The sequence below is a fragment of the Polyodon spathula genome, chromosome 5 (assembly GCF_017654505.1).
Source record: "Polyodon spathula isolate WHYD16114869_AA chromosome 5, ASM1765450v1, whole genome shotgun sequence".
Classification (NCBI taxonomy): Eukaryota; Metazoa; Chordata; class Actinopteri; order Acipenseriformes; family Polyodontidae; genus Polyodon; species Polyodon spathula.
Genome location: NC_054538.1, coordinates 1,264,456 through 1,279,622, shown reverse-complemented (window position 1 = coordinate 1,279,622; position 15,167 = coordinate 1,264,456). Strand labels below are relative to the sequence as shown.

At 39.8% G+C, this 15,167-nt stretch overlaps 1 protein-coding gene across 1 annotated transcript; it reads left to right on the top strand.

The window, feature by feature from the left end:
* The first annotated feature begins 3,040 nt into the window (after positions 1 to 3,040).
* Positions 3,041 to 13,734, top strand: LOC121315386 (glutaminyl-peptide cyclotransferase). The gene is made up of 7 exons (XM_041249440.1): positions 3,041 to 3,199; positions 6,270 to 6,416; positions 6,747 to 7,028; positions 8,392 to 8,559; positions 10,545 to 10,644; positions 11,500 to 11,616; positions 13,454 to 13,734. The coding sequence occupies exons 1-7, from the start codon at positions 3,086 to 3,088 to the stop codon at positions 13,597 to 13,599; spliced, it is 1,074 nt and encodes a 357-aa protein (XP_041105374.1). The 5' UTR covers positions 3,041 to 3,085; the 3' UTR covers positions 13,600 to 13,734.
* Positions 13,735 to 15,167: the final 1,433 nt, after the last annotated feature.

The following is a 15,167-nucleotide window of genomic DNA, read 5'->3' as shown; positions in this document are numbered from 1 at the left end:
GATAACAAAGACCAACGCAGCTTGGTGCACCCTTCCCAATTCAGAGAAAACGATAACAAAGACCAACGCAGCTTGGTGCACCCTTCCCAATTCAGAGAAAACGATAACAAAGACCAACGCAGCTTGGTGCAACTTCCCAATTCAGAGAAAACAATAACACGCTGCATCTAATCCATCAAAGACCAACGCAGCTTGGTGCACCCTTCCCAATTCAGAGAAAACGATAACACGCTGCATCTAATCCATCAAAGACCAACGCAGCTTGGTGCAACCTTCCCAATTCAGAGAAAACGATAACACGCTGCATCTAATCCATCAAAGACCAACGCAGCTTGGTGCAACTTCCCAATTCAGAGAAAACGATAACACGCTGCATCTAATCCATCAAAGACCAACGCAGCTTGGTGCACCCTTCCCAATTCAGAGAAAACGATAACACGCTGCATCTAATCCATCAAAGACCAACGCAGCTTGGTGCACCCTTCCCAATTCAGAGAAAACGATAACACGCTGCATCTAATCCATCAAAGACCAACGCAGCTTGGTGCAACTTCCCAATTCAGAGAAAACGATAACACGCTGCATCTAATCCATCAAAGACCAACGCAGCTTGGTGCACCCTTCCCAATTCAAAGAAAATGATAACACGCTGCATCTAATCCATCAAAGACCAACGCAGCTTGGTGCAACTTCCCAATTCAGAGAAAACGATAACAAAGACCAACGTAGCTTGGTGCAACCTTCCCAATTCAGAGAAAATGATAACACGCTGCATCTAATCCATCAAAGACCAACGCAGCTTGGTGCAACTTCCCAAGTCATTCATTCCGTTTATTTATTTAGCCCAGATGAGAATAATGTCAGATTTGCATGTACTCTTTTTATTTATATATATGGTCTAAGCATACTCTTAAACTCAGGGAGACGTTCAGGAGAACATAGAGATGTTTCGGACTCCTGTAAGTGGATTGTTCATGCACTGGGCTTGCAACATATCCAGGTGACTTTAAAAAATCAAGAAGCTCACACAGACTCATTTCATTTGAAGTTTAACGAATCAGAGTAGTGTCAGTACTGCTTCAGTTTATTAAATGCTTAAACATGGATGAGTAGTTACAGACTAGGTCGAATCCCAGCTGACAGGCTATCTGGCAGGTCCAGTGCCTTAACAGGTATAATAGCATGAATACTTCAATATGTTTATGGTTATAACATGTTTTGCCCTTAAGCTATGCATGCAAAAGCTAAAAACGTCCACCCCTAAATCCTAGCGCATCCAATACATATCACACTCCACAACTAAAACATAAATCCTATACCTTACAGTAATGCATCAATATAAAAGAGATATAGATTCAAAATAGTTCTTGCCTTTCAAAATATCAATGGAAGTGTAGAATATAAGGTAAGGACAGAAGCTGTCTTCAAAGGCAAACACTTCTAAATACAAAACCAACAGCAATCAGCTTGATCAGATATCCTCAGAACATGGATCACATCAGCTTGTAGTTAGAAATTTGAATGATACTTGGCTGAGGTTTTACCCTGGTTTTTACAGAGTTTTTGCCTCACTTTTTTATTAGAAGTAATAATTAAATCTTTAGCATTAATATGCATTGCTAGCTCAAGTGAATAACATTTTCAAATACCCCCAGTAACTCCTTCTAATGAGTCATCATCCCATAATCCACCACTCCTACATTTCCAAAATATGTAAGGTGAACTTTTGAACTGATGTTATTCTTTTTCGGTACCAGGGAGTTCCTGAACACAGCATGCAAGGGAATACAGTGCAAGTATATGAAGAATACATGTAGAAAGATGTGTTTAATATATAACACCTACTTTGGTTTAATTATTCCAATCCTGGGTTAAAAAATATATTTCCCTTTTAACATCAAAATATATCCTCCTTATTAGGTTGCCTTTATTGCATGTATAGCTGTGGTTTAACAATTAACTAAAACATATTGGTTAGAGGCTGGTAGAAGGCTCATAGCAAACTTGAAGCCTGCAATCATATATCCAATTATTCTCACTTAAATCCAGTTTATCAAGAACATAGTTAAAATATAACAGTCCCATTTTAGCTATCCAATGCTTTAAACTAAACTCTCTCGGTTTTTTTTTTACAAAAGTCCTGTTCAGGCAAGTTCCAGATCACCTATTTTCAGGCCAAGGTCATTCATTGTTAACTGTAAACATTTTTCCAGGCATATGGCATTCTTACTAAATGTAAATATGGTCCCTATGCTATCATTTCCCCTCACTTGTGTTACCAGGTCTTCATTAATTTCTATGATTTAATGAATTCATAGACAGTTTACCATATACTTCCTTTCATCTACCAGAAGGTGTTTCTTAAAAAGACCAGCCATCATGAAACTTTGATGTAAAACTGCTGACCAGTAAGTCTATCCCGCTTTCCCAGGATAAAGTTCCCAGCCCAACACAAGACTGACACCAGCTGTTACAATGTAGCTTGTGTTCTCACAGAAATATTCAAACAGATCAAAACTGCACAACCTTTAAAGTAACCTGGGTCATTTGGTTTTGCATACACACAACAGTGGGGTGAGTAAGTAGGTACAGCATGGAAGGGTTACAGTGGGCATGGTAGAGAGAGATATACTGCGATTGGGGGGGGGGGGGGGGGGGGTAATTCATCAAGCTACCTGAACTCACCACACTCTTACAGCAGCATGGCGATCAAGAGACTTTATTGCTCTAGTTTATTTAAATGGTCCTCTCACAGAGCTGTACTAACACCGTCTGTCTTGTCCAGGTATGGGAAAACCCATGTTTACTATTACTGTATTGCAATGTCCATTATTCAGTATAAAGGCAATATTAAACAATTAAAGCATTATTATAAGGACACTATTAAACAAGGCGCTTTTTACATGAGCTGGGATACATTAATAATTTCAGCTTTTCGTCCTGCGGGCGAATGAATGAATGAATTAATAAATGACGTAGCCGAATGCTCCGGCCCCTCCCTTCTGGGACTCACATGATTGCATTACATACTGTCTATGCAGGGGGATGAAAGCGACCAGTGTGCGTGTGTGTCCAACACGGAGAGATGTCTGGGTGCTGCAGTACCGCTGTGATCTATCTAGGTATTGGATTTTGTTTGACGGCAGTTATCAGCCAGACCGCAGGACAGACCGCTAAAGTACCATGGACGCGAGAAAAGGTATTGGTTTTGTCTTTAGTGGGTGAAGGATCCAAAAAACAAAATCACTGAAACCTGATTAACAGGCTGAGCTTTGTTATTATTATATCATTCTATTTAATCATTATTTATTTTTCCTTTTTATTTCCACATATAGTTTTAAAATAAAATTACAGGTAAAACAAATGTTTACTTGTAATTAGTTGCTGTTCGACAACAACTATCAATACTAAATTAAAATAAATAATTACAATTTGATATATATTGGTATATTATTATTATTATTATTATTATTATTATTATTATTATTATTATTATTATTATTATTATTATTTAGCAGACGCTTTTATCCAAAGCGACTTAAAGAAATTAAACAAAATATTTTTGTCAAGTACAGCGGAGGCACGCAGATTTGGGTCTGTACAGAATACACAGAAACACCTTTTTAATTGTGCTAGTTTACTTTAATGTATGTTTCATGTCTGTCTAAAATAGTTATTTTAAAAATTAAAACCCCTTGCTTTTTCACAGGTTACATACAAGAGCAAATAAAAATGTATGATTTTTTTAATAAGTACACCAGATTTAAACACAAATTTAATGTAATATATAGAATGTGATTTATTTATTTTCATCTGCTAAAATATGTGAACATATGTGCTTTTTAGCAGTTTACATGTTTGTTTAAAAATAACACTGGTGTTAAATATTACTTGTAATTTAGAGAGCCCTTTAGCGTGCTTGGAGAAATACAAGTACCACGTTTCCAGGTAAATTAATTAATCTGTTTCTGAATTTGTCTTCTCGGTGCCTTGTTGCTATGGTAGCACACTGCATTCACCATCGATCTTATATTAGACACATTTTAAGCTGAACCATTGCTGTGTGTGTGTGTGTGGGGGGGGTGCGTGTGCGCGTCTGTGTGTGTGACTGTATTTCAATTGGATTTCATTGTGAAAGCAGGGTGCAAGGAGCCTGATGACACACTCCACTCTCTTTCCTTATAACTCTGTGGTCCTACCTGGTATAGAAAGAGTGAAAATGGTGTCTTACATGTTTCTCTGGAAATGACTGACTTTTTGACCAACCAGAGCTCTGAACATATAGCTCAGTTTGAATGTCTCTTACAGCTCCCCACAAACACATCAACCCAAGACATGCTCTGCATTACAGGACGTTCCCAATTCATTTCTGTTTCCATTAGCACTGGAGGTGCTGGCACTTCCACTTTGAACCCTGGCTCTGGTATTCATAGATACACGCCTTACCTGGCAAGGCTGTCTTGCATTTGCCTCAACACCGAATCAGATGTGTTCACACAACATGTTGTTGAGACATGACGTTTTGTTCATCCCCCTGTAGTGTATCAGAAAGATAACTGACAACATTTCAACTTAGCACTTCAGAAAACAAGTTATAATCAAAGCAGGGGCTTTGCAGCCACGAATCCCTTTGCTTTGGCTAATAGCACATATTATATGTAATTATTGGTGGATGGATAGGCAGATACAGGTTTCTTTGCTTAGTGAGGGGAGAAAATAATATACATCACGCAGTGCACTACAATTAGGGAACCATAGCCTGTGCTGTTTCTGTTCTGCCTAACAAGTGGAATGGCAAATATAATTATAATAATAATAAACATTACAGTAATGTTTGTGTCATTTTCAAAACAATTTCCAATAAAATATCAAACAAACATATTTTTGTCATGATGTGTCTTTGTTTTGTTCCAATGAAGAGCAAACAGGTTTATTGCAAAACTGGAACTACTAGTCTGAGCCAATGATGAATACCATGTTAGCCAACCTCAAGAACTGAGTAAATACTGAGTCTAGAGCAAAGTGAAGAGGTTACAATTACAGTGTCGGGCACTGATCAGAAATGCTAAATAATCAGGTATTCCATTCACCACTTCTCCTTATCTCTGCATATAGGGGAAAACACAGAGCTGAATAACTACCATAAAAAGAGTCTGCAATATTCCTTTAGGGGGAGTGGCAAACCCATTCTCCTGTGTGCTGTGTGGTTGCCTGGCTGGTTATCTATCGCCCCGACATGTCAACAGCAATTCTCACTATTGGGACATAGGGGTGAGCTACTAACTGTTGGATAGCTGGGTTATTTTGTTGTCTTTTGGAAAAGGTAATTTGGCTGCCAAAGATAAAGTGTGGTATTCTGCAGATGTTATAAAACAGTGGATTTATTTCTGCCTTCGTCTGAACATGAAGAAACAGCTGGCTGAATTCTAATACTGTATTATTTACTTCATAATGTGTCATGATTTAGGTTAGCGCTCAGTGTTTTGTGTTATAACTTGATGAAACTTGCCCTGGGGTCTTTAATATAAGAATATGTAACTTTTCTTGTGAAAACACATTAATAAATAAATATAACTTGCCATATTGCTGCTTGTGTTTCAAAAAATAGCAGACTAGGACATCTTAACTGCACTCTGTCATTTGAGGATTTTTCTGATCCCGACAAGAATTTTTGAATGCTTCCACGGTAGGTAAAAGTCAAATCTACTACCAATTCTCCCTCAATATAGATCTGTCATAATCCTAGGGAAGGGCCGCTTAACTGTTTCTTATACAGTGTTAATAGAGGGCTAGTGTGTATTGCATTGCTAATTAGAGGCTGTTACAGTGTAGTGAATTCAGAGTGACTGACTCTTATCTGTAGGAATTTGCTGTCCAAAAAACAAGACGTGGAAACAGGGACATGGGAAAATAGTGTACATTTCAAAAGCTATTCACAAGACAGGAACATGGAGAAGAGTGCACACAGCTGCGGATTACTTTAGAAAATAACCTAGTTACATTTGTGTATCTGATTCATGGACTTTGTTACAGATATGAAGACGCATTCCCAGTGTCTGTACACATCATTGGACTGCAGGCTGTGCTGTTGTGGAAAAGCAGTTCAGGAGTGTGTGCATTGCTTTCTAAACCTGTTCTGTTACTGATCTTCATTCACGATTTGAAATCTGTTGTATAGTGTACTGTATATAGTATAGTAATATTGTACATGCTGTTATTGTTCTGGATTTCATCTCTGTAATATCTGTTTTATTTGTGTTTTGTATCAGCTGTTCCACAAGCCCAGTTTGATGACCACACAAGACACCCAGCGAGTCTTGGCACAGACTGATGTCACCCGGATGTGGCACAATGACCTCCGACCCCTGCTGGTGCAGAGATACCCCAGCTCATCGGGCAGCCTTGCTGTGCGCCAGGTCAGTGACTGTCTGGATCTGTGAGTAATGAGCTCCAAACCCTGCTGGTTCAGAGGTACCCGGGCTCATTGTAATGAAAGCTTGGTTCATCTATTGGGCAGAAAATTCTAAATCAGATAAATACTCTCTTTCTGAAAGAAAATAATGCAAACAATTGTTTTCTAATAGGGATATTGCCCTCTCGATGAAGGCTCTAACACACGGTAGAGCCTTCATCAGGGGGCTGAGCAGTGATTTTGCAGCCTGATAGTGACTTTAAGGTTAGGATAAGCTGTATGTGGAGATGCTCCTGAAACACTGCTTTTAAATCCCTTTAAATTTTTTTCCCAGCACATTTTGAACAGGCTGGGATCACTTCGCGCAGGCTGGAAGACAGAAGAGGATACATTCCAGGCGGACACTCCCTATGGTCCGTTGACCTTTTCCAACATAATCGCCACCGTGAACCCAGCAGCCAAGCGGCGTCTCGTGCTAGCCTGCCACTACGACTCCAAGTACTTCCCTCCGCAGCAGAGCGGCCGCCAGTTTGTTGGAGCCACTGACTCAGCAGCACCGTGTGCCATGCTGCTAGAACTGGCACAGGCTCAAGACGAAGAGCTCCTGTCACGAAAGGTGCAGCAAATACATTATCAACACAGTCATATGCTGTCATACTACACCTGCAGTATTGTGTTCTCTGTGTAGTAAGATCAGAGATGCCCATGCTGCACCTGCAGTATTGTGTTCTCTGTGTAGTAAGATCAGAGATGCCCATGCTGCACCTGCAGTATTGTGTTCTCTGTGTAGTAAGATCAGAGATGCCCATGCTGCACCTGCACTATTGTGTTCTCTGTGTAGTAAGATCAGAGATGCCCATGCTGCACCTGCACTATTGTGTTCTCTGTGTAGTAAGATCAGAGATGCCCATGCTGCACCTGCACTATTGTGTTCTCTGTGTAGTAAGATCAGAGATGCCATCATGCTACACCTGCAGTATTGTGTTCTCTGTGTAATAAGATCAGAGATGTCTATCATTGTTTAGTGAGTATGTCAAAGCTACAGGCTGGTGTCCCTGTGCCCAGAGTTACAGTGTTTCTGTCCAAGTCTGTTTTAAAGGGATACATGATAAAGTAAGTCAGTCATATTTAAGGAATGTCAGCTGGTCACTAATAGGGCAGGACTATTTAAGCACAAATTGAAGCAGGATGAATGTTCAGTTATGAAGGAATGAGGGTGCTTGTTGTTATTGGAGCTCATTGAGGCCACAGTGTCCTTTCACTTTACTGAGGCAATTAGTTGGAGGTTTGAAAAGTTTTATTAATTTGCCTGTTATATTAACTCATTTAAAACCAGTTGCAAATTTTTTGTGGTTCGTGGTCGCTTTCAAAAACACATTTAGACTGGCGCACTGTTACCCAATGATTGCTTTTTACTTTTTCGTTCAAACCTTGAACTTTTAGTATTTTTTCCCAGATAATCTTTGGCCTTTGTGGGATACTGCCAAAAGGATGCCATGAAGGTTATCTAATAGTAGTTTGGCAACTGAGGCTGTTTTTCACAAAGGCCCCCGGCACTCACCAGGGGTGAAAGTCTTCCTTTACCATTGCTTACCGACAGAGCCCTCTCGCCATGATTGAGCAAAGCTGCAAGATTCTCTGAGCGAAGCAGGAACCTGTTCATTGATCAGCTTGGTCGGTGTGATCCAGGAATCAGTGACACAGGCAGCTCCCTGTGAACAAGCTGCTGAACTGCACAGCCTGTTTCATTACTGTACACTGTTTTTGTTTTGAAATCTTTTTGTATTTAGTGATATATGCTAAAAGGTGAATGTTTAGCAGTGCGTTAATCTGACAATACTTGCAGAACATGCCTTAGTCCCTGTGTTAATTATACTGCATTACATCTTTAATCCAGTAGGTGTCAGCATCCCCTTTTTTTTAGTCTTTCCAGATTGCGAGTTTGTAGCCATTGTAAATGTGTTTTGTTTCAATTGCAGACTTCCAATCCAGACCTCTCTCTGCAGTTTATTTTCTTTGATGGAGAGGAGGCTCTGCACCAGTGGTCCTCCACAGACTCTCTCTATGGTTCACGACACCTGGCCCAGAAGATGGGATCCACTTCACACCCGCCTGGCTCCAGGGACACGACCCAGCTGCACGGAATAGTGAGTACAGAGCGGGCATGACAGTGGAGCACAGCAGAGACACTCCCAGCTCCCATGGGATAGTGAGTACAGAGCGGGCATGACAGTGGAGCACAGCAGAGACACTCCCAGCTCCCACGGGATAGTGAGTACAGAGCGGGCATGACAGTGGAGCACAGGAGAGACACTCCCAGCTCCCACGGGATAGTGAGTACAGAGCGGGCATGACAGTGGGTCACAGCAGAGACACTCCCAGCTCCCACGGGATAGTGAGTACAGAGCGGGCATGATGGTGGAGCACAGCAGAGACACTCCCAGCTCCCACGGGATAGTGAGTACAGAGCGGGCATGACAGTGGAGCACAGCAGAGACACTCCCAGCTCCCACGGGATAGTGAGTACAGAGCGGGCATGACAGTGGGTCACAGCAGAGACACTCCCAGCTCCCACGGGATAGTGAGTACAGAGCGGGCATGCATCACAGCAGAGACACTCCCAGCTCCCACGGGATAGTGAGTACAGAGCGGGCATGATGGTGGAGCACAGCAGAGACACTCCCAGCTCCCACGGGATAGTGAGTACAGAGCGGGCATGACGGTGGAGCACAGCAGAGACACTCCCAGCTCCCACGGGATAGTGAGTACAGAGCGGGCATGACGGTGGAGCACAGCAGAGACACTCCCAGCTCCCACGGGATAGTGAGTACAGAGCGGGCATGACGGTGGAGCACAGCAGAGACACTCCCAGCTCCCACGGGATAGTGAGTACAGAGCGGGCATGACAGTGGAGCACAGCAGAGACACTCCCAGCTCCCACGGGATAGTGAGTACAGAGCGGGCATGACGGTGGAGCACAGCAGAGACAGTCCCAGAAGAAGCAGATTCAACTTTCCATTGTACATGTAAAGGGCAATCGCCTGATCAAACATCCCAGATATTACAGCTACAACATAGCCTCAGTAACTCCCTTCTCTGTAGTTTACACTGGCATGAACTTGGTTTTAAATATGTCAAGAGAATGGCTTATTTAATTGGGATGAAACCAGAGAACACTATTCTTCAACACAAGATATTGAGATTATAAACCAGAGAACACTATTCTACAGCACAAGATATTGAGACTATAAACCAGAGAACACTGTTCTACAGCACAAGATATTGAGATTATAAACCAGAGAACACTATTCTACAGCACAAAATGTTGAGATTATAAGCCAGAGAACACTATTCTACAGTACAAGATATTGAGACTATAAACCAGAGAACACTGTTCTACAGCACAAGATATTGAGATTATAAACCAGAGAACACTGTTCTACAGCACAAGATATTGAGATTATAAACCAGAGAACACTATTCTTCAACACAAGATATTGCGATTATAAACCAGAGAACACTATTCTACAGCACAAGATATTGAGATTATAAACCAGAGAACACTATTCTACAGCACAAGATATTGAGACTATGAGAGTCTGGGGATGTATGTCGTGGAGCCTGTATGTCTGATCTATACATATGCATAGTTTGTCACGCTTATATTTGTACATGCTCCTGCTGTACTGTATGCATGTCTCTGGATCTTTCTGAGGACTAGCCCCTATAGAACCTGTATCTCTGAATCTTTCTGAGGACTAGCCCCTATAGAACCTGTATCTCTGAATCTTTCTGAGGACTAGCCCCTATAGAACCTGTATCTCTGGATCTTTCTGAGGACTAGCCCCTATAGAACCTGTATCTCTGAATCTTTCTGAGGATTAGCCCCTATAGAACCTGTATCCCTGGATCTTTCTGAGGACTAGCCCCTATAGAACCTGTATCTCTGAATCTTTCTAAGGACTGGCCCCTATAGAACCTGTATCTCTGGATCTTTCTGAGGACTAGCCCCTATAGAACCTGTATCTCTGGATCTTTCTGAGGACTAGCCCCTATAGAACCTGGGTTCATCTGTGCAGAGAACCGCTGTCCATTTCTCACCAGTGCCTTTTCTCTTCTTTCTTGTTATCAGGATCTGTTTGTGCTGCTGGATTTAATTGGTGCTCCCAATCCCCGCTTCGGCAGCCAGTTTGCAAACACTGCGAGATGGTTCACAAGACTGCAGAATATAGGTCAGTGTGAATACTGCTCTCATATTACTGACAGCTCAGTGTGAATACTGCTCTCATATTACTGACAGCTCAGTGTGAACACTGCTCTCATATTACTGACAGCTCAGTGTGAACACTGCTCTCATATAACTGACAGCTCAGTGTGAATACTGCTCTCATATTACTGACAGCTCAGTGTGAATACTGCTCTCATATTACTGACAGCTCAGTGTGAACACTGCTCTCATATAACTGACAGCTCAGTGTGAACACTGCTCTCATATTACTGACAGCTCAGTGTGAACACTGTTCTCATATAACTGACAGCTCAGTGTGAACACTGCTCTCATATTACTGACAGCTCAGTGTGAACACTGCTCTCATATAACTGACAGCTCAGTGTGAACACTGCTCTCATATAACTGACAGCTCAGTGTGAACACTGCTCTCATATAACTGACAGCTCAGTGTGAATACTGCTCTCATATTACTGACAGCTCAGTGTGAACACTGCTCTCATATAACTGACAGCTCAGTGTGAACACTGCTCTCATATTACTGACAGCTCAGTGTGAATACTGCTCTCATATTACTGACAGCTCAGTGTGAACACTGCTCTCGTATTACTGGGTATTATCCAGTAAATGCTTGAGAAGGGCATCTGAACAGTGGCCCGGCTCTCCCCTTGCATTGCATGATGTAACATATTGATTCACCTTATAGCACAACTGCACTGACCAGCAAACACAACACGTGTTTATGTCCTTTACCTGCGTGTGACTTCCAGTAAAGTGTGTCTTCCAGCACATAGAAGCTGTCTTGATGTCTGACCAGCCAATGTATCGCTTTGCTGTTATTCTTCTTAATACAATGCAGAGCGCCGGCTGCATGGGATGGGTGAGCTGAAGAACCACCACGCTGAAAATGAATATTTTTGGCCTAACATTCGTGTTGGGCCTGTCGACGACGATCACGTACCGTTTTATAATAGAGGTAATTCAAGCTTTATTTACACTAGAGATAATTCAAACTGTATTTACTATAGAGATAATTCAAACGCTACTTATAACAGAGATAATTCAAACTGTATTTACAGTAGAAAAAGTTCAAACTGTATTTATAACAGAGGTAATTCAAACTGTATTTATAACAGAGGTAATTCAAACTCTATTTATAACAGAGGTAATTCAAACTCTATTTATAACAGAGGTAATTCAAACTCTATTTATAACAGAGGTAATTCAAACTCTATTTATAACAGAGGTAATTCAAACTCTATTTATAACAGAGGTAATTCAAACTCTATTTATAACAGAGGTAATTCAAACTCTATTTATAACAGAGGTAATTCAAACTCTATTTATAACAGAGGTAATTCAAACTCTATTTATAACAGAGGTAATTCAAACTCTATTTATAACAGAGGTAATTCAAACTCTATTTATAACAGAGGTAATTCAAACTCTATTTATAACAGAGGTAATTCAAACTCTATTTATAACAGAGGTAATTCAAACTCTATTTATAACAGAGGTAATTCAAACTCTATTTATAACAGAGGTAATTCAAACTCTATTTATAACAGAGGTAATTCAAACTCTATTTATAACAGAGGTAATTCAAGCTCTATTTATAACAGAGGTAATTCAAGCTCTATTTATAACAGAGGTAATTCAAGCTCTATTTAAAACAGACGTAATTCAAACTCTATTTAAAACAGAGGTAATTCAAACTCTATTTATAACAGAGGTAATTCAAACTCTATTTATAACAGAGGTAATTCAAACTCTATTTATAACAGAGGTAATTCAAACTCTATTTATAACAGAGGTAATTCAAACTCTATTTATAACAGAGGTAATTCAAACTCTATTTATAACAGAGGTAATTCAAACTCTATTTATAACAGAGGTAATTCAAACTCTATTTATAACAGAGGTAATTCAAACTCTATTTATAACAGAGGTAATTCAAACTCTATTTATAACAGAGGTAATTCAAACTCTATTTATAACAGAGGTAATTCAAACTCTATTTATAACAGAGGTAATTCAAACTCTATTTATAACAGAGGTAATTCAAACTCTATTTATAACAGAGGTAATTCAAACTCTATTTATAACAGAGGTAATTCAAACTCTATTTATAACAGAGGTAATTCAAACTCTATTTATAACAGAGGTAATTCAAACTCTATTTATAACAGAGGTAATTCAAACTCTATTTATAACAGAGGTAATTCAAACTCTATTTATAACAGAGGTAATTCAAACTCTATTTATAACAGAGGTAATTCAAACTCTATTTATAACAGAGGTAATTCAAACTATATTTATAATAGAGGTAATTCAAGCTTTATTTATAATAAAGGTAATTCAAGCCGTATGTATTGTCCAAAGTCTGTGGTGGTAGACAAATACGTTACCAAAATGATCCTTACCAGATTAATCATTAAACAAGACAAGCAACGAATCCGGTACCAGTGAATTACTGTCACAGATCTGTCTCATTGAGAACAGGCCCATTAACAGCACTGTTTCTTTTATCTATCTGAAGGAGTTTGGATTCTTCAATTGAATTAGTGTCACAGATCTGTCTCATTGAGAACGGGCCCATTAACAGCACTGTTTCTTTTATCTATCTGAAGGAGTTTGGATTCTTCAATTGAATTAGTGTCACAGATCTGTCTCGATTGAGAACAGGCACATTAACAGCACTGTTTCTTTTATCTATCTGAAGGAGTTCGGATTCTTCACTTGAATTACTGTCATAGATCTGTCTCATTGAGAACGGGCCCATTAACAGCACTGTTTCTTTTATCTATCTGAAGGAGTTCGGATTCTTCACTTGATACCAACGCCTTTCCCTGCAGTCTGGCACACCATGGATGACAATGAAGAAAACCTGGACTCCTCCACCATTGAAAACTTGAATAAGATTCTCCAAGTCTTTGTGCTGGAGTACCTGAAGCCGTAAAGCAACAATAGCTGTCATCTGTTGGGTTGAGGCAATGAAATATCGCTACATATGTCATTAACATATTGCATTACATACCGCTTTGTAGTTTCCCATATACTTAATGAAAAACTGACATTTTGAAATCTAGCCTGAAATACTGTACTTCTGTTATGGCTTCCGGTAGACTTTTGCGGTTTAATTTTGTACTGTCTTTGATCACATGATGTTCAATAATAGGACAGGAATATGTGTAATGAAATGCGTCTCATGTAGGTGTGGTTTTAGTTTGAATTCAAACACAGCGGTCTTGTTCAGGTGCATACCATTAACAAACTGCTGTGTAGTAAAATAAAAATATTCCCAAACCAATGAAAAAACCCTAGAATAGCCAGCATTCATCCTGTTTGAATGCATGTCTGATAAACAGCCAATCTAGTCGACTCTAGACTCATCTTCTTCCCACAAATATTAAACCATAGTTAAATATTCTTACCTTGTAATGGAACGCACATCAAAAGTTATTTCCATTAGAAAACCATCTGTCTACCAGTTTATAACATTTTGCAGACAAGGTTGATGTATACATTTTAAAAGTTGCATTCAACTAGTTTTTCAGCTTATTTTTTTAATCCCTTTCTTTTATTTGCATTATAAACACTGATAAAGTTGTGATTTACTAATTCAATTTTAGAAACTCCACACACTTGCATCCCACTGTTGCAGACTTTGGAAACAGCTAGTTTCTAGTGGGGTATGGAGGGACTGCAGTCAACATCCTCCTCGTTTGCAAAGAGCAGGAACTGATTTAACTGTCTCCCTTATTTACAAATACACATATAAATAAACATACCATTACTTTAATTAGTTATGTAATTAATCAGCAGTTTACATGTGGCAGCATCACTTTTCAAATAACTGAACTGGTTTTATAGTAAATTCAGTTTGAATGTATTGGTTAGCCAGCTCTGGTGCAGACCGTAACTACGACAACCACTTTTTTTCATTCTCTATATCTTGACTCATCAGATTCCTTGTGTTTTTTCATTCTTTGTATCTTGACTCATCAGATTCCCTGTGTTCTGTCATTCTCTATATCTTGACTCACTCGTCAGAGTCCCTGTGTTCTGTCTTTCTCTATATCTTGACTCACTCGTCAGAGTCCCTGTGTTCTGTCTTTCTCTATATCTTGACTCACTCGTCAGAGTCCCTGTGTTCTGTCTTTCTCTATATCTTGACTCACTCGTCAGATTCCCTGTGTTCTGTCTTTCTCTATATCTTGACTCACTCGTCAGATTCCCTGTGTTCTGTCTTTCTCTATATCTTGACTCACTCGTCAGATTCCCTGTGTTCTGTCTTTCTCTATATCTTGACTCACTCGTCAGATTCCCTGTGTTCTGTCTTTCTCTATATCTTGACTCACTCGTCAGATTCCCTGTGTTCTGTCTTTCTCTATATCTTGACTCACTCGTCAGATTCCCTGTGTTCTGTCTTTCTCTATATCTTGACTCACTCGTCAGATTCCCTGTGTTCTGTCTTTCTCTATATCTTGACTCACTCGTCAGATTCCCTGTGTTCTGTCTTTCTCT